The 25,214-nt window shown below is 42.5% G+C and overlaps 1 protein-coding gene across 11 annotated transcripts in view; it reads right to left on the bottom strand.

Annotated features, from left to right (window-relative positions):
- Positions 1-25,214, bottom strand: part of phldb1b (pleckstrin homology-like domain, family B, member 1b) — a 152,057-nt gene that overhangs the window by 107,530 nt on the left and 19,313 nt on the right. For 6 of the 11 annotated variants that reach the window (XM_021310755.2, XM_021310757.2, XM_012852788.3 and 3 more), the window contains exons 1-2: positions 4,794-5,019; positions 3,849-3,950 (exon numbers count right to left, since the gene is read on the bottom strand). In XM_021310755.2, coding sequence (XP_021166430.2) covers positions 3,849-3,950; positions 4,794-4,829 — 138 coding nt within the window. In that variant the 5' untranslated portion in view covers positions 4,830-5,019. Of the gene's footprint in view, positions 1-3,848; positions 3,951-4,793; positions 5,022-21,989; positions 22,113-25,214 lie in introns of those variants that run through there. The other 5 variants (XM_036149399.1, XM_036149401.1, XM_036149402.1 and 2 more) reach the window with 4 other exon arrangements.

The following is a 25,214-nucleotide window of genomic DNA, read 5'->3' on the forward strand; positions in this document are numbered from 1 at the left end:
ATTTATTTTTTATTTGTCTGGGGGCGGAAATATGCTTTTACATGGGGTTAGTTACACTTTAAATAAAAATGGACAAGGAGCACCCTTAACTCGATAAAAAATTGACAGAACAGTTCAGATTGTTCAGCATGGGTGAAATATCTCTTAGCTCTATTTGCATCACGGACTGTTAATTTGCTCCTAAACGTGCCGTTACACTCGCTCTATTCGCCTTGTAGTCCTCAACGCGGCCGTCTCGGGTTATACTCCCGCTCTTTGACATTTGCTGCATGTCTTCTCCCTCACTGTCAGCTTACTTTAAATGACAGGCCAATAGCGCGAAAAAAATTTAAAAAAAAGAGAATATACTAAACACATCACCCCCACAACCAACACCTGCTGATAATATAAACACATTCTGAATTCAATGATATTTTCTCTTCATTTGAGTCCTGATAGTGTTGTGCATGGCAAAGGGGAAACAAAAGCACACAGATCTGTGTTCAGACATGATGAAGATTCTAGGTGAGGGCACCACTCTCGCAGCTGGTTAGACAACTAATCTCTGTTTCATTACCCTGAAAATGAGAGTTACCTACTGTAGGAAAAACATTTACCTAAACCACTTCCTAAAATCTGACCTACACTTTTATTTAGGTCTGTTTCCATGGCAGAACTTCTAACTTAAGATCCAATCAGAAACAACAGTCTGGTAGTTTCTGTTTTAACATACATACTAATTATGACCTGATCTTCCTGTGTTTAGCCCCCATAAAACAACATCTCCAAGTATTTGAAATGTGGCAACAGTTTTAATTTCTTACCAAGATACAATCTGTTTACTTGAGAGACTTGAAATTAACGTTTTCAAATAATTCCAGCAAACAACACGTGCTTTTTGAAACGTATCTTTCACCCAATTAGGAATCCGTTTATGAGCTGTTGAAGCATTCTGGCTCAGGAAGCCATTTTGCTAATTGTGTTGAGGATAATAAAAGAAAACAGATTTTTTTTATATTTCTGACGAGAAAACAGAGAAGCACTGTTACACACTTTGAAAGAACCTGTGTGTAACAACAGATCCCTCTGTTTAACCTATTTAGGGATGACGCCTGATGTTTACAACCTTACTGCAATAAATTAGGGGAAGACATTTAGCGTGGCCTGTTGACCCACATCATCATGAAGTAAGCCAGGCCAAAATCCTCTGGGATTATCCTCGAAAGCGCAGCTATTAAGGTGTAAAGCTGTCATCAAAGCAAACGCAGGGTACTTTTCTTTTTGGAGGGTTTGCAACGGTAGTGTTGTTTTATTTCTTTTATTCCAGCTGCAATGTTTTAGCATTAAAAAGGCATAATATAGAATTACCTGTAGGCTACAGGACACAGCCAGTCAGCGTCCTGTTTACTAGCACATTTATCTGCCGCATTGTTTCCGTGCTGTTTCTGCTACTTTCTCTGACCGTTGCAGTACAACAGTACCTCGGGTCCACAGCTGAACACGATTATACACGGTGGGTGTTATTATCAAGTGAAAATCTGCTGTTACGCTTATCGATCAGATGAAGAGTGGGTTCCATCTTTCTTAAAGGAGTGTTCCTCTTGTCTTTGTTTGCAGCCAGTATTTTTGTTTTAAGCCGATTATGCCCTGGGCTTGCTGGTGAGGTATATGAACTCTGACAAGTGTGGACCAACTCAGTAGCACAGATTTGCATATTAACACATACCTTGACTGTCTTTTAGTGCCACTTTTGAGCCTTTATGCCTATTTATTTGGTACTTGGGACTGGATCATTGACCCGGCTCCTTGATTTGCTGGCTGTGTGAGGGTCTTTTTAACTAGGATTATCTGATTTTGGTGGACAAACAGTGAAGAGGGGGGGGGGTCAAGCCTAAAAGGATCATGGACTTAGAGACTGGTATGCTGGGAAGGCTGACAAGGAGTGATGGGAATAGTGGGGAGGTGCCGGGATTCATACTCGCCCATCTGCTGTGTGCTGCTGCTCCCAAGTGGCGCACTCTGCAACCGCTTGCTCCACAGCGTGCACTGCCAGCATGCTTTCGAATGCATGAAACTACTCATGTACATTTGCAAATAATTTCCACATTACAGGTCGTCAAAATTCTTGCATTCCACCTGATTAAGAATTTCATAAACTAACTTCTCTTTGTTGAACATCAGGTCCTGTCAACGAGTCAGCAGCTTTTTAAACCTGCAGCAGCAATAGTGCAACCATATCAGTCACCTGCCTCTTTACAGAGTAAAGAGTAGGAGTATATATAGTAGGAGTAGGAGTATATCTATATCTATATCTATATCTACCTATCTACCTTTCTACCTATCTATCTATCTATATATATATAATTTTTATTTGTTTATTTGATAGACCAACAAAAACTAGTACACAATCATGAAGTATTTTACAAAACTAAAGAAAGCTTTATGCACATGTGTCCCCTCTTTACTCGGATAATGCTAAATAAAAGGTCACACAACAAAGAAAAGGATACAGTAGACATGTAGAAGAAGACCTACTGAGGACTGTGCCTTGACTTCCATTCATCTTCAACCCTTTCCATGGCCTTACCCTGAATCTAACCCTAAACCTAACCATTACCACTACAAACCCAGCCCTAACCTAGACCTAATGGACACCTCAGTCCTAAACCTAGTACAAGTACACTCACACACACACACTAGCTTGTTTTAAATACTTACTGAGGACCTTGTGGTCCTGACCCTTTACCGGCTTATACCTAACTCTAACCGAACGCAATTTGAGCATCAGGGATGTCTGATTTACGTGTAAACTCTATGGTGGGTGCACATGTAGGAGCGTCGAGAGGTCCTCCCTTTCACCTGTCAGGTGCGGCACATTTTGAGATTTCAAGCGTCTGAGTATCCAAAGCAGCAGACGCTGCAGTTGGAAAATCTGAGCTTTTGCAGCTGGATGTGGAGCGTGAATAAATCAGAGAGACTCTGCTATGGACGTACTGGTGGATTTTCCAACGGGAAGGAAGAACCATGAAAAGCTGGGGAGTTGACAATGGAGGACAAACTTATCGTCTCTGTTTGTGCCCATCGTATTATCTATGATCAGTCGAGATATCACTAGAGAGACAGAAGTAAAAAGACCTTGCCTGAAGGAGGATTAAAGAGGAAGTTGGCATCTTGGGCAGGTTATCAAAACTTTTACCACTTTTTTACTGCATTTTAGGAAAAGAATAGGGTAGCTCCCCCCAAAAGCATGTCAGACGGGCCTGTCCACACTTTGCTCAGAGCGTCCAAGTTGAGGTGTTGGACACCTTTTGACTCTTAAACCGCGTTTGGTCTGAACGCAGCATAAGCCTAAATCTGACACCTTAGTCCTAAACCTAACCCCGGCCCAAAAAAAAAAAAAAAACGGTCCTCACTTAGGTGGTAAAAGATGAAAAATATGTCCTCACACAGCTGCAAGTACAAGTACACACACACACACACACACACACACACACACACACACACACACACACACACACACACACACACACAAACTCCTCCCCTTAAGGCCCTAATAGGATTGTCAAAGGCAGCAGGTGGGAAACAAAGACTCCTAATCTCGGGTCTGTCTAATTACTCTGGGTGCTTAACGACACACGGCAGGGCTGCCTCTTTTTTTTATTCATCATCTGAGGAGGGCTGGAGCAACACGAACCTGTCAAGGCGACCGCATCAACGAGTGATCCCATTCTCGCACCATAATGACACATGCTGGTGTCTTTCAGCAAAGGCTTTCAAGTTGTTACCTCCAGCTCTCTTCTATCACTACTCCAAACACACACACACACACACACACACACACACACACACACACACACACACACACTCACCTGTAACACCTGGTGAGTTTGCCGCCCGAGCTCAGGTACGTTCCTGTTCAGGCGATCCATGTCCGCTGAGTTGTCCACGGCTCCCTGCGTCACATGAAGATCCTGGGAAGGAAAAACGGGACAACGCTGAAACTGTGGCAATCACAAGTCGCCATCAACGAAGGGAGCAAAGATTACAGCATAAAAGGCTGGCATTGTTTTATCTCTTCGAGTAACTTCATCACACAATGGCTCTAGAAGGCCTGACTGTAGTAACCGGGGTTCCCCTTGCTCCCTGCCGCCTACATACCATCACATCCAAGGTGTGATTCATGCTGTCATCACAAAGGCAAAAAACCAGATGGCAGACAGATTAAGGGACATACACATCTAAACTCATCAGAGGTTTAGCACATTAACTGAACCCCCCGCCTCGGCTGCCTATCCAGAGCCCCTCAGGGCCATCTTTCCTACCTGGGGGTCAAATCAGCACAGACCTAAACTCTTTATAATCTCACTGTCTATATTTGCACAAGTCTGATACAAGCACATCCTGCCTAAGTGTGAGACAGTATATTTTTGCAGCCGTTGGATGAGACATGAGACACGTTGTGGTTTTGCATGCAGGAGAGGTTAGAAGGCACACAATCAAGAAATGTGTGTGTATATGTGCAAACTGTCGTGCAGCAGGGCTGGAAAGTATGTTCCTGATGCGCTTTAGCCGCGGGAGAACTAAACACGGCAGCAAATATCCTCATGTTTGCTTTCCAGACGGAGCCATGAAATGATATTTACTGGAGTCAGCCTGAAGGAAGAACCAGAGACTCACAAAACAGCCAGGAAAATAAAAGGAAATATTTGGAAAGCTTCATCTGTAAACTCCTGCGCAGTTAAAAAAAAACAACACATCTTGTATGAGATTTTCCATGAATACTAAAATCTCTCCTATCTGTTGGTAATATTTACCTCTCTCCAGTTGTCCAGCAAGTGCATCGCCTCCATGGCAGAGAGCTGCTCCTGGCTGAATAAATCCTATCACAGTCAGCTTTACAGCCCGGGGCGGCTTAGAGACGGCAGAGCAGCTTCACTGCTGTTTGTTTCAGGGAAACACACCGCCTGCGTTTCCGTGTGGACTCTAGTCTGTTCAGCTACCGGCGCAATGCCTGCCTTCCACTAACCACCACTCAGGAGGTCAGACCTGTTGCTGCCTGCTCCGCTAAACTAAGACCTGCATTCCTAAAAGGCAGCTCCAAACGCACACACAGACGCAGGGGTGTGTGTGTGTGTGTGTGTGTGTGTGTGTGTGTGTGTGTGTGTGTGTGTGTGTGAAGAGTGATCAAAAGGAAGGAGTTAGGAAAAAGAGCAATTTAAAGGGTAAAAGAACAAAGTGATGATTGAAATATTTTCTCAAAAATGACGCAGGGAGCCAACAGAGAACTGACTCAACATGCCGATACGCAGGAAGGTTTGAGTTATATCAGAAAGAAATGTAAATATGAAAGTCTTGTGACTCTAAAAATGCCACATTTAAATCACACGTTGCAGGTCCAGACGCCGTCTTCCCTGGATAGATTTATGCAGCGGGAAGCAAACAATGTTTTTTTTTTTCACTCACCCTGCCAGTGGTTCACGCAACTTTCAGATGGGGCAGACCCAGTTGGTTCTTCATGTCTCATCCATTGCAGACACAATCTTTGCATATCACGACAACACAGCAACTTATTGCACGCAGATTTATTTTCTTCTACCCACTCATTTTATCGCTCCTTTTTGAATCTTTGAAGATCCGGCAAATTATGTATACATTTGTATCTAGAACAATGCTGCTATATTATCGATACATGTCTTTTGTAGATTGCATGTATTTCTAAACAAAAGAAAAGAAAAATTGATTCCTTGGTTCTAAATCTTGAAAAAAAAAATAGGATGATATTTCAAAATGGTAAGAGGTTTTTTTTCTCCTCCCCAACAGTTTTGAGCATGGTCAGTATCTTATTGTGTCCTATTATTTTTCATGCAATAAAGTTTTTCTTTTGAGATGATGAAAATCATATGAAATGATGCATAGGGGGTGAAATAGCAATAAATCATAGATTTAGGTTTTTGTTACATGTTAGACTTCATTCTGGTTTAGAATGATTTTTGAAGCGTCATCATTTCGCTTTTGGGATCCCAAAACTATTACACACACTCCACAGATCAAAGCCTGAGGCATGGCAGGTTTGTCCTATCTCTAATGAATCCCGCTGACCTCCAGTTGTTTAAAACGCCACGTTTGGTAGGAAGCTCTCTATCTGCCACTTTTAGAAAACCAGAAATAAGATGGCCTATACTTTAACAATCCACTTTTATGGTTATGCTTTTGGTTGTAGAGCACCAACTGCTGTGCTGCTCTCAGTATGGGTGTTGGTGGAACCAGATCAAAGAACATGTTTTCTGACCCCGAGGCAGACGACTGCAGCCTTTCTTTCTGAAATGTATGAACTAGGCTCTCCTCCCTCCTCTGTCTTCCCTCTTCTAAAGCCAGAGCAGAAAGAGATGCCATTGTTTTATGCTGCCAGGGTGGAACTTCCTGCATTAAAGAACTTCATCTGTTTCTGCGATGCTGAAAGCTCACGCAAACGGGAATCCCAAATCTAAAAACAGGGAATTCTGTGTGTAAATTAAAAGCGCTTCTTAAATCTTCCCTGAACTTTGGACTCGGTATGAACAAAAAGATCAGAAGAATTTGCTTCATCGTCTTACTTTCCTCTGCTAATACGTCTCATCTTTCGAATGAGGCAACAAAATGATTTGGTGTAAAACAGGGGATTGAGCCGATGACAGGAATCCTGTCATAATAAAATTATCTGTGGTTTAGAGGTTAAGATGGACATACATTTACCAGAGTTACATTGGATCATTGAAATGTCTAAAGACATTGCTCTAAGAACAAAATATTTAGTATTTTACAAAGCCTAGCATGAATTCAGGGAATGAGGAAAGATTTTACTGTGTACAGAGCAAATAAGCTTCATTTCTAGTCTGCAGTCATTCGATGCACTCAGGTACCTTTGTGTTCTTCTTTCTATGTTGAATCAAATCATATTGAAAGCTAGGCTAAATACACTAACTTTTTATCTTTACTATACAAAAACAATAAGTTTCTTATACCGTGGATGAGTCAGTAGTTTGGAACCTCGGGCACTTTTTGTTTTATTCAAAAGAACTCTTTGCTGCCACCAGGCAGGTTTGATCATGTGCTGAAATGCATTGGCTGCAGAACAGATGCAGTCTGGAGCCAGAGGAAATCCACTGTATCAGACGCTTTGTGACCTTATTTCATAAAAAAAATGTATTCAGAGGGAAGAAAACAGTGATGGGAATGAATACGAATGGGGGGAAGACAGCAGTGAGGCCGTGCAGATGTGTCACCAACCTCCCTGCAAACACACCTGGCTGCATTATGAAGCCCCGATGGCTCAGCGCTCAAATAGCAGCAAATTATTCAAGAGAAAAGTTTTAGCAGCTGTTTGGTTTAACAATCTCTTCCACAATAAACTCCATCTGTGGCAAAACAAAACTCAACGTGCCGCTATCTGAGTAAAACAACTGTCTGCAGAGTTGTGGTTTGGCTGCAGGCCTCGTCAGCTTAGAGGTGGCTAAGAACATTGATATTTTAAATTGTTCAAATCAGGGGGGAAAAATCAGTGACTATTAGAAACTAACTCTATTGTTAACATGCATACATATCTACACTCACCGTCCACTTTATTAGGTACACCTTGCTAGAACTGGGTTGGACCCCCTTTTGCCTTCAGAACTGCCTTAATCCTTCGTGGCATAGACTTGAACAAGGTCCTGGAAACATTCCTCAGAGAGTTTGGTCCATTCTGACATGATAGCATCACGCAGATGCTGCAGATATGTCGACTATACATCCATGATGCTGATCTCCCGTTCCTCCACACCTATTGGATTGAGATCTGGTGACTGTGGAGGCCATATGAGTACAGTGAGCTCATGTTCTAGAAAGCAGTCTGAAACCATTCGTGCTTTAAGACATGGTGCGTTATCCTGCTGGAAGAAGCCATCAGAAGATAGATACACTGTGGTCATAAAGGGATGGACATGGTCAGCAACAATACTCAGGTAGGCTGTGGCATTGATGAGATGCTCAATTGGTACTAAGGGGCTCTAAAGTGTGCCAAGAAAATATGCCCCACAGCGTTACACCACCACCAGCAGCAGGCTGAACCGTTGATATAAGGCAGGATGGATCCATGTTTTCATGTTGCTGACGCCAAATTCTGACCCTACCACCCGAATGTCACAGAATGGAAATTAGGACTCCTTATCATGTAAAAAATTACAGCGCATAACAGAAAAATCTAAAATCTAAATCTAAAATCATAGGCCACACCCTCCCTTCCACTGACACACTGTACCATAGACACATCACATGACGAGCAGTAAAAATCATCTCGGATCCTTCTCATCCCGCATATCACCTGTTCACACTGTTGTCTTGTGGAAGGCGCTACAGGGCTACTTTTGGACTGCCTAGTTTTATTGTAATATCTCCTTCTTCCCTCTGGACATGCAGCCTTGAGTTCCTGACTGAAATAAGAATAATGTGACAGACTATAATGTTGAAAGTCCTTCTGGGTGCAAGATGTCCCCTGAATACGTAACTAGTTACTTTGCAGCCACGTTTATATGCAGATATACCTAATTGGACTCACTGGTGTCAGTATGTGGCATGTCTGCTGACGTGGTGTGAAAGCAGCAGTCTTGGTGCTGCTTGTTTGAGGAAACCCAGGAGAGGATTTTAGAGTAGAGGACAAGTTGGACTCATTACAACACTGCACATTTCTGCAGCGCGATATGGGGCCTCACGTATCAACCGTGCCTACACACACACACACACACAAAAAAGCAACGCAATGTTTCACACACAACTTGGGATGCACAAACAGGAACGTTGTGTGAAAGTGTGCGGAAATCCACGTGAATTTCTACCCTGCCGTAAAAATGTGAGGCAGCGAGCAAACTTTTTCAGTCGACAATAACAAACGACAAAGTAGTAAAGCTCATCTAAACGCACTTAAATATAACTACGTTCTGTTGTTTTTAACTAAAGGAGCATCAAACCTGAAGTTTTTCATGAGTTAGAGGTCTTATGGTTTAAAGCCGTAAAAATAAACTGAATCCCGTTTAGACTCATGAAATAACGTTGCACGCTTCCCAAATGATGGAAACACTCTCAATGGGATGTAACGTTTACATGTCCTCTGTGTTTACCATAGATGTGCATCGCTCTGTGTACTGAGGAGCAGGAAAAGCATGTAAATGATCTAAGAGGCCCTTTCATTCTCACTGCGAATAGAACGGCGGCGGTTCAGCATATTCATGCCTTATAAGTCAAGGATAATGATACCTAAGGTGTAAACAATCACATATGTCCATAAGTAGCTACGTAAAGGCGCAGAGAATTGGCAGCTTTGGCACCGCTGGAAGACATTGAGAGGATGCGCTGTTTCAGAAATCCTGCTGACCTGCGATGTTGATGAGTGGATTATTATCCGCCTCACATTGCCAAGGGCATCTTAGAGCTCTGAGCAGAACCAGCACCTGTGCTACAGACAGACACGAGGAGGAGCCGGGTTTTGCTGATGCCGGTTCAAGTATATGGAGGAAATGAAGGGAAAACAACTACTGAAAAATACAGCAGCTTTGCTTTTAGCTTATTTGTTGATAAAGAAAAACAGTTGTTGCTTTTAGGCATCCAGTAACCACATCCAGGCATCCCACCGAACGCCTTTTCACTTTTACTGCTTTGCCTCAGTTGTAAACGCAAAGCCTGGAGGTGAGACGGATTCTCTTGTGATCTGGAGTTTCTCATGAAAATCCACATCACAAGATAAGAAACAGTCTGCCAGTTGTTTGGCTGACAATGTAATATTGTTTGGTAGTTCTGATAAGTAACAGTACCAACAAAATGCCTAAACTTTTAATAATGTAGGGTAGAAATGACATGGTAATCCTGAGGTGGAGTAGAAACGCAGGAAACACCAGACCTGAGAAGATGCGCTGTGCTATCATGGACTCCATCCTAGACAGAATACTCTGTAGACACTGTAAAAAATACAGACAGCCAATTTCACCAGAGACGGCTGCTGATGCTGCAGCAGACGGAGCAGAGCATCTTAAATAGCCTCATCAGATTCTGAGGAAGTGGCTCATTCAGCTGTATTTACACGGCTTGGCTGCATGTTGTAAACTGACTCACAGAGACCAGGTCACTTACAAGGAGGCAGCATCCTAACAGCAGTGACAGCAAAGTTTAAACACTTTCAAAACTATTAGTGTACTTTTATGGACATCGCTGAGCAGGACTCTAAACGTGCAGCTGGGACAGAATTTATTGACTTTCATCGTTAAAGATGCTGACTAACAACATCCAGCAAGCAAACACGAGATCTTCTGGTGTATTTCTTTTGATAATTGTTGCAGGGCAGCACGGATGTGGACCAGATATCAGACTTTTCACCAAAAACCTAAAAAGGCAACACTATTTTGTCTTTTAGTTTTCTAATAAACCACTGTACAGCACAACACCCTGTTTTTGGACAATATGGCTGCCCCTGCAAGTTCACCACAGAGCCAAAGACTGTGATACTCAGGGAGATAATAGAAGAGCTTCACCTGAGTCTCTACAGCCCTGAAAATGTTAGACGTTTAAGTTCATTACTGGACATTGACACAAAGAAAACGCGTAACAAGGGGAACATCCTTAGCTTTCAATATCTGTATCTGTATCTGCAGAAAGATTCAGAGGACAGAAGGCTGACCATGATGTACTACAGCATGTTTGGAGAAAACTAAGCAACAAACATCAACTAATACCTAAAACCAAACCACAACGAAACATGGCGGTGGAGGTGTGATGATCTGCACCTAGCAGTCAGTTGAACTCCACCACTGTGAGCAAACCCAAGCATAGCAGGGTTCATGTCCTTACCAAACATCTACACCAGGGGTCTGCAACAATAAAACTCATATAGAGCCACAAACAATACATGACCTTTTGAAAAAAAAAAGACAACTTATTATGTATTGGCTAAAAATCTACGACAGGAAATATGCTGTAATTTTTAGACCACCATTTTATTTCTATTTTTAGGTTATAAAATAAAGAAAAACAGAACACTTTTGTAAAATAGGAGGGAAGATACATTTTTGTTATGGCCAGACAGACAGAGAACCTGATATTCAGCCAGACATGGTGTTGCGCTTTAAAAGGTTTATTAATAAGAACTTGAAAAAGACAGGAAACACTGTAGAATGCTGGGAAACCAGGAGGTGGTGACTGGCAGGTTGGCAAAGGCCGGAGTGAGTTCTGTGAGGCTGGTATGGGTCAGACAGGACTGACAAGCAGACAGATCTGGGCTTTGGATTTGGGCTTGGTGAGGTCCGTGGTCGAGAAGAAGGTCCATGTTGTCTAGAATGCAGAAGCCAATGAGGTGAGCGATGACGGCAAAGAGAAATAGGGAAATCCAGGAAACGAAAACTTAGTCAAGATCAGACAAAGCAGGCAAAGAACACGAGACATTCTCTCACACAAAGGTTAGAAAGACGTCACGTCCACATCGTAAAGATATTACGATTTTAAAACAATACATTTTGCCTTTGATTTGGTAAAACTCTGCTGTCTCTATGTTGCGCCATGGTGGATCGCTTGAATTGAACCTTATTTTAAGTTAAAACACTCTGCTGCTTATATTTTAATCTTTCAATAATCTGGTCTGTCTGTTGGCTGAAGTCGGGTAAACAGGCAGATAAACAGCTGAAGGAGATGAGCTTGACTGGTGGAGGAGACTGACAGGTGCATCAGATGATCTGGGTCGCTGCAGTGCAGCAAGCAGACAGCCCAGAACACGACACTCTTTCTTTTCAGCCTCACATCTCGGGTGTGATAACATGTCCTGTGAGGACTGATCCAGACCAATCACCCACAGGAGGGAGCAACAAAAGTAAAAAGAACCATCCATCCCTTCTAGATCTGGGGAATACTGTAGCCTGGACAGAGGTTAATTAGAAGTAGGTTTAATGCTGATATATTACTCCAGCAGGAGGGTGCTAACCTTTCTGTTAAATGTGTCCATTGCATGACTGAATCTATCTATCTATCTATCTATCTATCTATCTATCTATCTATCTATCTATCTATCTATCTATCTATCTATCTATCTATCTATCTATCTATCTATCTATCTATCTATCTATCTATCTATCTATCTATCTATCAATCAATCAATCTATCTATCTATCTATCTATCTATCTATCTATCTATCTATCTATCTATCTATCTATCTATCTATCTATCTATCTATCTATCTATCTATCTATCTATCTATCTATCTATCTATCTATCTATCTATCTATCTATCTATCTATGTCTATATATATATAGTTTAATTTTGATTAGAATATCACATCAACTATAATATCCAATTTTAACTATTAATAATATTGATAAATAGGTAAAATCCCCTCTTAAGCTAATAGCTGCACTTCTGATCAGCTGGCTGAAAGGAGGCTCCTAGACCTTGGTGCTGGCTTACAGGAAAGATCAATTTAGGGGTTTAAAAATAATTGCAGTTACAAAACCCGGATGGATAGTCACGGTATGCGTGCAGGCTTGCTCCAACAATCTCAGCTCCTCACGCTCCGTATGTAGAAAAGAACTCAGCAGAATAAAGGCTTAACATTCTGTACAACTAGAGTGTTTCCTCTAAAATCACAGCTAAATTTAATAGGTGCTTACCCATGTTTTTAAAATGTGTAGATGGTAAATGGCTTGTACTTGTACAGCGCTTTAACTAGTCCAACGACCCCAAAGAGCTTTACACTACAGTAAGTCATTCACACCCTGACGATGGTGAGCTGTGTTAGTAGTCACAGCTGCCCTGGGGCAGACTGACAGGAGTGAGATATCAATATTATTATCAATATTGATAATTGTAGCAGCTGCAGTAATAATTGTTGCTTGTGTTTTTGGCGATATAAACAATCAGACAATGTCATGGAGGCTTTTTTGTTTTAACCACGGAAACTTATTTTTATTCCGGACTGTCATACTGGAAGTATCTTATACTGCCTACTTGTGATGATAAGACTGTCATTTCCCATTCTACTGCAGCACTAAAATCCACATTGAATTGTATTTTTCTCTGCTCCATATAGCACGGGACAGAGAAACATGGTGTGGGCAACAGCAGGAAGTTGTCTGAGTGATAACAGCAGAAGAAGAAGACAGATGTCTTCACTGAACTGTCTCTAAAAGCAGAGTTCCTGTCCAGAGAGCCACCACAGGAATCATTTCCTGTTAGTTCACACCAAGGTCAGCCCATAATAAACTGCTCAGGCTGTTACATCTGCTCCAAACTTTTGAATGTATTTATGTTCCACTGTGAATTAAATTTGCTGCATGAGGTCGGTAATTCCTACTTCTGCATGAAAAATGTGTTTACTTTATACTGGATGTAATGGCCTGCTGATGAATGACAGGCTCCCGTTTAGTGAAAGCAGTCTTTTCAATAAAGCCCACAGTTGTTCATGAGGAGTAGCTTGTGGGGCCCATGTCCAGAATGCCCTGGTTCTAAGTTAGAAAAATCAAATTAAACCCCTTTGCATTGAGAAAATGCAACATGTTGCCTCAATGAACAGTTCAGTTACAACTCTCATGTCTATCTCGTTAAACCAGTTAGACACCTAGTTTTTCATTGATTAAATGCAAAAATGGAAAGAAAGTATCAGCTAATAGTACTTAGCCTGGTCACTGGGCAAACAGGAAATAAATATATGAATCTCACTGCAGTTCCACCTTGCAACTGGAAGGCTATAAATAAAGAGCATCATTCCCAGATCCTCTGAGGCACACTGTCATTACTGTGACAGTGTTGCTGATAGTTGTCCTTTCAGAGCTTGTTGAAATACTGGACAAAAAGACCATAACAGTGTTGTGCAGGTTCACCCTTAACACCTTTAAAACCAGAGTTTACCTTCAGCTATACAGCTGGAAAGAGGCACAACTGTAAACCTACCAAGACATGGCCCTCCACCTAAACTAACAGGCCAGGCAAGGAGAGCATTGATCACAGACGCAGCCCAAAAGCTCCATGGCAGGTCTGGAAGAGCTGCAGAGGTCCACAGCTGGAGGACTCTGTTGACAGAATAACTCTTAGCTGTCCACTCCAACACTCTAACCTTTATGGGAGGGTGGAAAGATGAGAGCCAACCGTCGTCTCATTTGAGGGACCTACCATCCTCACAGTGAAACAAGGTGGCGGCAGCTTGATGCTGTGGATATTTTCTTCAGCAGAACCACCAAAGCTGAGAAAGATAAGACACTTTTGGAAGACTATAACAGTGATGTTCATACACTCTGGGTGTGATCGGACGGAGCTTTAGCTGTTTTACAAAGAATACAACGTTTTCAGTCTGTAGAAATGCAAACTTTCAGGTTTGATGGTTAAAGGATGGCCCTTCTTTTTTCATAGTTAAGTTAAAGGCAATATAAGAGACAACATTTTATTCATTTATGAGTTTGTGACAGCCCAGATGCATCGTACACAGAGCAGAATGGGACACCCTGCTTGTCTGTTAGGGGAAATATAGCAACTACGTTAGAGAAGCCAATCATGCTTAAACATTTCATCATTTAAAGCATAGACTGTGATCGATTCAGGTTCCTAAATGAAAGAATCTGATACAATTATGAATTTTACTCATGAATGTGCTTCTTTATACTGATTTATGCATAGCTCTAGGCTAAAGGATTACTATGCTGACACCTAGCAGCTGCTCCTATTAGCAAGTACTTCACAATTAAAGTACTTCTTGGGGCCAAAGAACATTTGCTTGTTGTACTTGTATGGATTAAGTTGTGGGGTGGTTCATGCCATCATCTACCTGCTACTATCTGGTCCACCTAGAGAATCAAATTAAATTGAATTGCTTTATTTGTCCCCTGTGGGAGAAATTACGTTCCACTACAGCCCATCAAGAGAAAGACAAACATGGGTAGACAGGTGACTGACTGCCATCGAGGCACTGCCTTTTTGCAGAGTAGAGAAAAGAATACATTAGGATGGTTGAGGGAAAAAAGGGAATTTATTACATTGTCTCTCTACAGGGACAGTATGAGAATGCAAGAAAAACCCTAAGCACAAAAGCAACATGCAGACAACATCATGAAGCATAACACGTGTGGGTGTATGAACACTCCTAATGGTTGCATGGGTTCTGATCTGATCATGAATCCTTTACATTGTCTCTCAGATGTTAAAGTACACTTCCACTGGCCTTAGCAACTCTGAGATGCTGCTGTACTTTCATGCATATTGCATTTTATATTACTTTAGTTCTGTAAATAGGCTGGAGTTTTATTCCACTGCTAAACTTGAATATTTTGTCTCATTTGACCTGAATACCATATTATCAATAATTGTGCAATATTTACTCTTGTATTTACTTTTCACTTTTTGTTCTTGGCGTTTATTTAGAAATAACTTTAGACTAGCTTGTTCTTTTTGTTTTGTTTTTTTCATTACTATTGTGGGACAGTAAAGGAAATTGTTATCTTATCTTATCCCTTCTGCACCAAAGCATTAAATTCAATCTGGTAAAAAAAAAAAAAAAGATCCATTATTCTAGGGGTACAGGAAAGGATTTCCTCTGTTGTATGAATCTGAATAAAATCAGTGCGAAGCAAGCTTTGCTCCACGCTCTTCTTTTTATCAGCAAAATCCCATTTACACAGTTGCTCCTGGAGCGGAAGACTCTCATCCTTGCTCTTTCCCTGAGTCATTGCTATTTAGTGATTATCCATCCATCCATTTTCAGAACCGCTTAGCTTTAAATAAGAGTTTTGCTGCCATATAATCCAGTGTATTTAAGTACTACCAGATCACAACAAATGTCCTCTCAGAAACTGAGCCTTGATACTGGAGCACACTAGAATGGAAATGCATGCAGGGTGAGATAGCTGCGCATCCCCCACAGCATGAAAGGGTGCGTAAACACAGATTCATTATTCTGGCATCAGTGCCACTCATTGGAGGGACGCCACTATCAGCAGGCGGCTAAACGCTGGCCCGTCTGCTTTGCCCTTGAACAGAGACAAAGCGATATGAATGCACAGGCATAACTCCTCATACGAACAAGCATGCAGGGGCGTGCAGAGAAACTGTGTTTAAACTGAAGGCTGGGAATCTAAGGGAGATGTGAAGATGAAGAAACGCCTCTTTTGGAGTTTAGAGACCAGAAGAGCTCCTCGTGAACAGGTGACTTTCCTCAGGTGATTACAAGCTGCACGTAAACAGAGCAAGAAGCAGGATACGCAATCACAGCTGACCATCCCAAGCAGTTTGTCATCACAGTATGGAACTGCAGCGCAGCACTTGTGTGGATCAGAGGACCTGTCATTATCAGATTACTATCTGCTATGACAGGAGAAATTACACCTCAGAGAAGGCACGCTGTCATCATTCCGACCACAGCTATCCAGCAAAATGGCACGTTTGACAGAGAGACCGGGCAACAGGCGCAGCTACGTCAGCTACGCTCCACTGGCAGCCATGCACGGCGCTGCAGGAGTGGAAACTGTTGCACAATGCTTTTGGAAAAAAGGCGTTTATTTTGGTTACGGTAAATCATATTAAAAAATGATTTCTTGCCACTTCCCAGCTCCGTTTTTTCAGCTCAGAGTTTCCAGTTGCTTTGTCAGAGGAGCGACATGTGACGGAGCGCTGCGCTGATACAGGCCCCTGTGCAAAAGATGGAGGAGAAAAAAAAAATCTGCTTCCACAGATGCTCCAGCGCCAACTGATTACTCTATGAAATGTCTGCTCCTAGTCATTTCTGTCACTGGCTCTCAGTGTGAAATCTGAGATGTTTCTCATGTTTAAACACTTTTATTAAGCTGCTTACTATTGGTCGCTTAGTTAAATAAAGAAGCTGGAGCAGCATGTGTCTGTACGGAGTTCAAAGTCTCTATAAATGTTTGAAAGCCTTCACTACATAACTTTAATAGGAAAGGTGGCTTTATGCACAGCTTTGATGAGGTTGTGCATAAAGAGGGCATTAATGGAACATTTTGGGAAACCAAATTTTTTATTTTTTTACCACGCACAGACATTTAATTAGTCTTCGCCGTAAATAAGGGTGTTTAGCTCTGTGTGTAATTCTGTGTCAGCCATAATTTTCATATATTCTTTCAGATCCTCAGAGTTCTTAGTCACCAGGAGCCACGTTGAACTCCTGGGGACTCGTCAAACAAAGACTGAGAGGAAACATGGTAGCATCAGCGCAGCACTCCATGCTAACTGCTCCACATGAAGACGTCTTTGGCAGGAGTAAGGTTGCTCAAGGCTTCACGAATCAAGCCAAATATAGTTCAGAAACATCTGGGTAAAAAAAATCAGGATAGACAGGCAGAGAAAGACATGAAAGGCTGTAGAACATCCTGTGAGAACATCGTCTCTCTGGAAGAGTCCACAGGCAGGTTGGTTGGTGTTAGCCAGGTGACGGAGTGATAACTGGCCATAACAGAGGACTCAGTTGTTACACTTTCAACGGATTACTGGGCTTTAGTGCTACACTCAGAGCCATAGTCTGTGAGAAAGACAATGTGTCACTGAAATGAAATACTTCCCAATGGAAAACTGCTGGAACTTAAGTACTGCCTGTCACATCACAAGGGACTGGAGGAATCCACTTTAAACTCCTCTCATGTAAACGTCCTGTTAAAACACATTATGTGAGTCTAAGTATTGTGAAAAGAAGAGGATTGTGCAGAACATCGTCCCGTCACATATCTAAAGTATGTATATATATATCTGTGTCTGTGACATTGACCTCTATGGTCAATGTTTGGGATTCACAGCGTTCAACTGTGTCAGTTTTTCTCCAATGCAACCACCTCTTACTTTTTTCTCAACTTTCTTTTATGTTAATTTCTTTCATTATTCAGAAATGTACTTTTTTATTACTGTCTGACTGGCAATCAATCTGCAATGAGAGCTTATCAAATTAATCAGAAAGTAAATCTTGCCATATGTTTTGCGCGTTAAGCAGCGTGCATGCTGTGGTGAGCAGAGGCTCTGCACAGCATGGCGTGTGGTGGTGTAATCCTACCGTTGGGTCATTACTGCAAAGTTTAAATCACACTTCATAGATGCTGTAACGATGGTACATATGTGACGTGCATGGTGTGGAAGGGCTGCCTCTCTCGTGTGGGGGAACGTTTTGACAAGTCCAGACGATCCGTGACACCCGGTGTATGCTACAGCTTTAACTGCAGAGGAAGGCAACAGCCATTCTGTCTTCAAGAAGATTGAAACAAAAGGGGTGAACAGGCCCCACAGTGTGATGAACTGTCACACAGCGCTGCATGGGAAGACGTCTGTTACCATAATAAATAAATCCTAAATAACTCCTCTGGTCCTCGGACAGGGCTGCGTTTTCAAAATGCAATCTGAAACAATGTTTCAATCCAGTACAGAAATGCTGACAAGTTCCCTTCTTCACCATTTGTCATGGGTCGCATCTAGCCTCGACTTTCCCAAAACAAAAAATACCAGGATGGGAGAGAAAACAGAAGAGTGTCTTCACAAAGAGCCTAATCAAATGGCTTGGAAAGTCGGTTTCACTCCCAAACGCAGCAGGAAGGCTCAGCCAGTTCTGTACTGAACTGATAAAGACCGCTGGTCCAAGGAATTGCTCCCAATATCTACTGGAGGTCAACAATAAGAATAAAACATCTGGGGAAGGGGGGGGGGGTGTTCTTTGGCTCCCCATATCCACTACTGACCATTTTTATCATGGATCAACCTTACATACACAAGCACACTCTCACAAAAACCTACAGCTGCTTGGATTCAGGTACTTACAGATTCATTTCTATACAGAAAACTACTATTATTATCTGCAGCTGTCACTTTATACATTCTGCATTAAATCATACTGTATATTCTTCAGTGATGGTATCAAGGCGTTGGTTGTACCTGTAATAATTTATCAGTTGGTTTTGCTGTTCTTTTTATATACACTCCTGATCAAAATCTTAAGACCAGTCAAAAAATTGCAAGAATTTGCATTTTGCACTATTGGATCTTAAGAAGGTTCTAAGTAGAGCTTCACAATGTTAAAAGGACAAATCAGTGCAAGGGACAAGAACATTTGAGCAGGGAATTGTCTGAAAACTGCATTTATACTCAAACATGATTTTTTCAGCTGATCAAAAGTTTAAGACCATAGCTCAAAAAAACCCGAAAACCCCCCAAAACAGAAATCAAAATGTCAAAAAAAAAGGACTCAGTAATGAGTAGCTCCACCATTCTTGTTGATGACTTCAAACAATCGTTTAGGCATGCTCGATGCCAGTGTTTCCAGGAGGCTAGTGGGAACGTTGCTCCAAGTGTTGAAGATGGCTTCACGAAGGGCATCCATTGTCTGGAACTGATGTCCATTTTTGTAAACTTCCCTTGCCATCCATCCCCAAATGTTCTCAATTGGGTTTAGATCCGGGGAACATGCAGGATGGTCCAAAAGAGTGATGTTATTCTCTTGGAAGAACTCCTTTGTCAGGCGGGCATTGTGAACTGCAGCATTGTCCTGTTGAAAAACCCAATCATTACCACACAAAAAAAGTGTGAAAAAAAGGTGAATCCAACTCAGATCAATCTTGGAGAGGTTGTGCATTTCTGCCCACTTGCTGAATTCCTTGGCCAAGAGAGAAGACTTGTGTATGTTAGAAGATGAGTGTCTGTCATTTCTCTGTGTGGTAAGGTGAACATTAGCATTCCACAGATTATTTAGCACATTCCATCATTTCCTGGACTCAGACCAGTTCCCCAGTCCCTGCTGCAGAACAACATCCCACAGCATGATGCTGCCACCACCGTGTTTCACTGTGGGGATGGTGTTCTTGGGGTGATGGGATGTGTTGGGTTTACTCCAAACATAACAGTTTTTCCTTGGTGGCCAAAACCCTAATTTTCAATTTCATCAGACCAGAATATCTTCCTCCATACATTAAGCTCAAAACATGCCTTCTCATTTTTCAACACAAAGTGGCTTTTTCTGGCCTTGATCTGTTGATCTGTGAAGAAAGTCTGCTCCTGAACCTTCAAGTGCTGCTGAAGTTTTCATCTTCCTCTCTTCCATAAAGCCCAGCTCCATGGAGAGGATGGCTTATTGTGGTCATATGTACAGTCTCTCCTGTGGCCCCCTGCACTTCCTTCAGGGTAGCCTTTGGTCTCTGTGCTGCCACTCTGATTAATGCCCTCCTGGGCTGCTCTGTGAGTTCTGGTGGGCGGTTCTCTGTTGGCAGGTTTGTTGTGGTACCATGTGCTTTCCATTTGAAGATGATGGATCTGATGGTGCTCCAGGGTAACATCAAAGATTTGAATATTTTTTCTAACCCCATCCTGACTTGTACGTTTCAACAACTTTGTTCCTGACTTGTCTGAGAGCTCCTTGATCTCCATGTTGTGACGCCTCTTGCTCAGTTTTGCTGTGGCCCCACATGTGAGCCAGTTTCTTTGTAGCGCTTGATGGTTTTTGCGACTGCACTTGGGAACACTTTCAAAATTTTCCCAATTTTTCGGACTGACAGACCTTCATTTCTTAAAGTAATGATATATATATATATATATATATATATATATATATATATATATATATATATATATATATATATATATATGTATGTATGTATATATATATATATATATATATATTGTGCAGATCCATGGCATAAAACAAGAGTAAAAAGCCAAAATGTTGTGAATACTTCTGCATGTGGCTGTATTGAGGAGGTAAAGTATCTTGGATCTTGTTCACATGTCAGAGCAAGATAGCGTGGGAGAGGGATAAACAGTTTGGGACTTTGTGTGGAGTAATGGGACCTTTGCTCTTGTTACCATGAGTTCTACTGTTCTTCAATTATGCATTATGTGTTGTCATTTCTGCTTTAACTTTCTGTTCTCTCTCTTTTCTCTTCATAGTAGGTACACCTGGTCTGGCGTTCTGTTAACTGTGACATCATCCAGAGAAGACGGCTCACCCGCTACTACCATCTAATGTAGAACAGATTACTAGATCAATGTGTGCTTCTGTGCTTTTTTGTCTCTCTTGTTGTGTCTGTTCTGTCTTCTGAAACCCCAGTCGGTCGAGGCAGATGACCGTTCATACTGAGCCCGGTTCTGCCGGAGGTTTTTTTTTCCCGTTAATGGGTGGTTTTTCTTCCCACTGTCGCTTCATGCTTGCTCAGTATGAGGGATTGCAGCAAAGCCATGTACAATGCAGATGACTCTTCCTGTGGCTCTACGGTTCCCCAGGAGTGAATGCTGCTTGTCGGGACTTTGATGCAATCAACTGGTTTCCTTATATAGGACATTTTTGACCAATCTGTATAATCTGACCCAATCTGTATAATATGATTGAACTTGACTTTGTAAAGTGCCTTGAGATGACATGTTTCATGATTTGGCGCTATATAAATAAAATTGAATTGAATTGAATTGAATTATTTTGGAGAAGAACAAAACAGGAGAGCTCTTGAATTTATTGCTCTATGTTTCAACCTTCACACAACAGGATGGATGGATGGATGGATGGATGGATGGATGGATGGATGGATGGATGGATGGATGGATGGATGGATGGATGGATGGATGGACGGATGGACGGATGGATAGATGGATGGACGGATGGACGGATGGACGGATGGTTTGTATTGGTTGTTAGATTTAGCTTAATTTCAGAAAAACATGTTTGTAGTAAAAATGAGTGAGTGGTATTTACTGCATCTAACTGGAGCCAAGCTGAGGCAAAACCATAATCATTATCCATCAGTCCTGCGGTAAACATATAGGAAACTGTCTCTGGATCATTATCCCCACACAAACACAAGGGTAATCTTTAATAATAGATTTGTACATTTATCCCCACCCACTGCCACCTGCGCTGGTGCAACATGTTCATACATCCTCCGTTTTGTCTCCAAAACAAACACAACAGCGTGCTGCTCTCCTCCTGGCAGCCTGAAGGCACAGCTCTGACTTCCACCACCTTGTAACACAGACACACACAACAAGAGCAGCGTCACTCACCAGCTCTCTTCTCTTCTCTCCTCTTCCCGGAGGTCTGATGCTGTCCTTCAGCTCATTTCACAAGTACGCTTCAAAACCCTTCCACGCCTTTTAAAACTGTCCCAAATCCCCCCCGGCTTAGACTGAAGTATGAGAATTGTTTGGTGGTGAACCTAAGAAAGAAGGGAGTGACATTGAGGGGGCGGAGGCTAGGGGTAGGGAAGGAAGGGAAATGAAGGGGGGGGGGGGGGGGGGGCTGCAGGCAGCGTGGGATATCCCTTTGAGTCATGGAAACTGATCCAAAGAGCAGACATGCTTTCAGACAGCCAAACAGCTCTGAGTGTCTCTTTGTATTGTCCTGTCAGTCGGCGTCCACAACCCTGCGAGGACATTTAGCAGCCTCTGGAAACACTTACCCAACTTCCTTACAGCTCCGTCAGTGGAAAACACGCGCAGCATCCACAGCGAACACACATTCTCTGTGTTTTCACACCCAGGCTGCTTGCCTGGATTTGTTTCAAATATGGAACGTTCGGTCTAATTTGTATCGTTCTCTTAGGGCATGATTGTGTTCAAATGGCTCTCCAAGTAGGCCAGATAATAATAAGAGGGAAAAAAAAGGGCCTGCCAATAAATGATGAGCTCATCCTTTACCAGACCGAAAATCCTTTGTTACCATGGCAACTCCTCAGGGGACAGGCCAACGATATAGGTATGCTTTCAGTAAACAATCGTATGTTTGTTAAAGTCGTTCTGCACATAACTCCTATCTGAGCGCTTTGAGCATCTGAGTGAGGGGGGGGGGGGTGATCTGAGCAGCCGCTGCTCTGGCCTCAAGGCTTGCTGCACATGAAAGACAAAAGACAATGAAGGGAGGGAGGAAAGGAAGGAATAAAGGGAGTGGAATCTGTGGAGGTCAGACAGGGGCCTGCAGATGACATGCATTCTGATAGAGTGAGTTAGAAAGTAGCCTGTGGCAGCATTTCTCTCTAATCTGACCTAAAGGAACCTTCTCTTGACCTTTTCACGGTGCTGCCCTCTGTGACTGTCAGGGTGGTGGTTGGTCACATTAGGCTTGTAAAGAACTGTTCAACTCCAGAGAGTCGGTCCTGCGCTTTAACCACGTTTTCCTGTGCATCAGTGATAAGACTCAGACGATGCTCTGACACAGCCACCGTTCTTTAGCTTCATCAGTTTCCTTCAACAAAGTGCAGCAACTTGCTGCCAGACATTCAACCCCTTTGACTCCCTGCCTCCATCAGGGCTTGGTGAGTGTCTCATATAGCAAGAATGTTGATATTTCTGCAGCCTCTGAAAGAGTCCTGTATGAGCTGCTGTTTGCTGCGGGCCCCCTGGTGGAATCATCTGATAACGGCAGGAAAACCCAGTTTCACAGACAATAGCAGTGCTGTGAAAGACTCAATACCGCAGAAATGTCTTCTGTTTTGGTTTTTGGACACATTCTTCTCAGATCATTTCAATTTCATAAATTAAGGGAAACAAGCTATCCAAACCAATCTGGCTCTATGTGAAGATATAAAGGCCCCTCTTGTTAAATTGTGATTACCCACAATGTTTGGACACCTGCATTCAGGGCCTGGTTACAGCCAGACATGTAGAATTAAGCAAGCCTTTAATAGAATATGTTTGATCGACATGAAGTCGGTCAAAAGATCTCAAAGAGTAACATGTCGTGCCAGATGAGAAAGGACGCGGTGAACATCTGTCAATATGGAAAGGTTACAAAGCTGTCCCTAAAACTGTGGGATTCCAGCAAAAAAACACATTCAGAGCCATAATCCACACTTAGTGGAGACCTGAGATGTCCCAGGAGTGGGGGTCCAAAACCCAACCTGACAAAAAGACCAATCAGAAAACCAGGCACATAGTCACATTCACACCTTCCCACCCTAGTGCCCCCACATGCATACCCTCCTACCCCCACAAAAAAAAGGATGCAGTACACACACTCGCACTCCCCACACACATCCTATACTCCCAGGTGTAGGTACCGACACCCCAGAGGAGTACCCAACCCCATGATCAGGATTGGGAGGGTGGACCACCATCAAACCTAACAGTCACCACAGCCCAACCTACCTGCTCCATACTCTGACCCTAACCCCCACCCTGATCCCACACCAGATGACCCACGGGAGAGCAGAGGTGCCAGTCCCATCCAACCCCCGGGACCCAACGCCCACCCCCAGACCCTTACTACGTGGAACAGGGGTGTGGGAAAGACCCCAAGCCTACCTCCCCCTGCTAAATTGTCCTGTTATTGCACGTTGTTCTCAAGTGCATTTAAAACTGGGAGGGCCAAACTAATATTAGCGTAAGATTGCATCAACGACTCATCCAGGAGGTCACAAAAGAGTCCAGAACTCTGGCGTTTTTCAAGGCTGGTGTACATCATTCAACAACAAAGGCAAAGATGGCCTCTCTGGAAGAGCTCTGGAGTCAAAACCACTGGATGATCCCCTTTGGTCTTTTGGTGAGTCAATTATGGACTGGTGGAATATTGGTACATCCTTTTGAAAATTGTACACCTGCTTACTTCTGGAGTAAAACTAACAGCGTTTTGTTTGTTTATAGCCCATTTGAAGGGGTTCATTTTAAAGGGGACCTTATAGAACATAAATGTAATCAACAATAATACAAAGCATAATTATGGATAAATGCAAGTATAATGTAAAGACACCCACACTGCACTGAAATGCTCTCTCTCTCTCTCTCTCTCTCTCTCTCTCTCTCTCTCTCTCTCTCTCTCTCTCTCTCTCTCTCTCTCTCTCTCCCTCTCACACACACACAGGTCTAAAATAAAGTGAACAAAGTGAGCACCATGCTTTGTTCTCCATAGACTTCTGTTAATCTTCAAACCTTTCTATGGCTTAACCCTGACCCTAACCTTTATGGGTTTATACCTAACCCAGACTTAAACCTAATTGACACCATAGTGCTAAACCTAACCTCTAGCCCAGAATAAAAGTTAAGACTGTCAAAAGGTCCTCAATTTACATGAAAGTCCTCACTTTACTTGTAAAATCAGCAAATAAATCAGCAGTGTTCTCACTCAGCTGCAAATACAAGAACACACACACAACCACCCATACTCAGTGCTCCCTCCAGCCTCGCCAGCTAGTACAACGAACATCATACTGATAGTAAAACATGGCGGTGGCAGAGTTCTAATCTGGGTCACTTTGCTGCTTCAGGATCTGCCGTAACTAACAAGGATGAATTACT

Source organism: Fundulus heteroclitus, chromosome 18, assembly GCF_011125445.2.
Source record: "Fundulus heteroclitus isolate FHET01 chromosome 18, MU-UCD_Fhet_4.1, whole genome shotgun sequence".
Lineage (NCBI taxonomy): Eukaryota > Metazoa > Chordata > Actinopteri > Cyprinodontiformes > Fundulidae > Fundulus > Fundulus heteroclitus.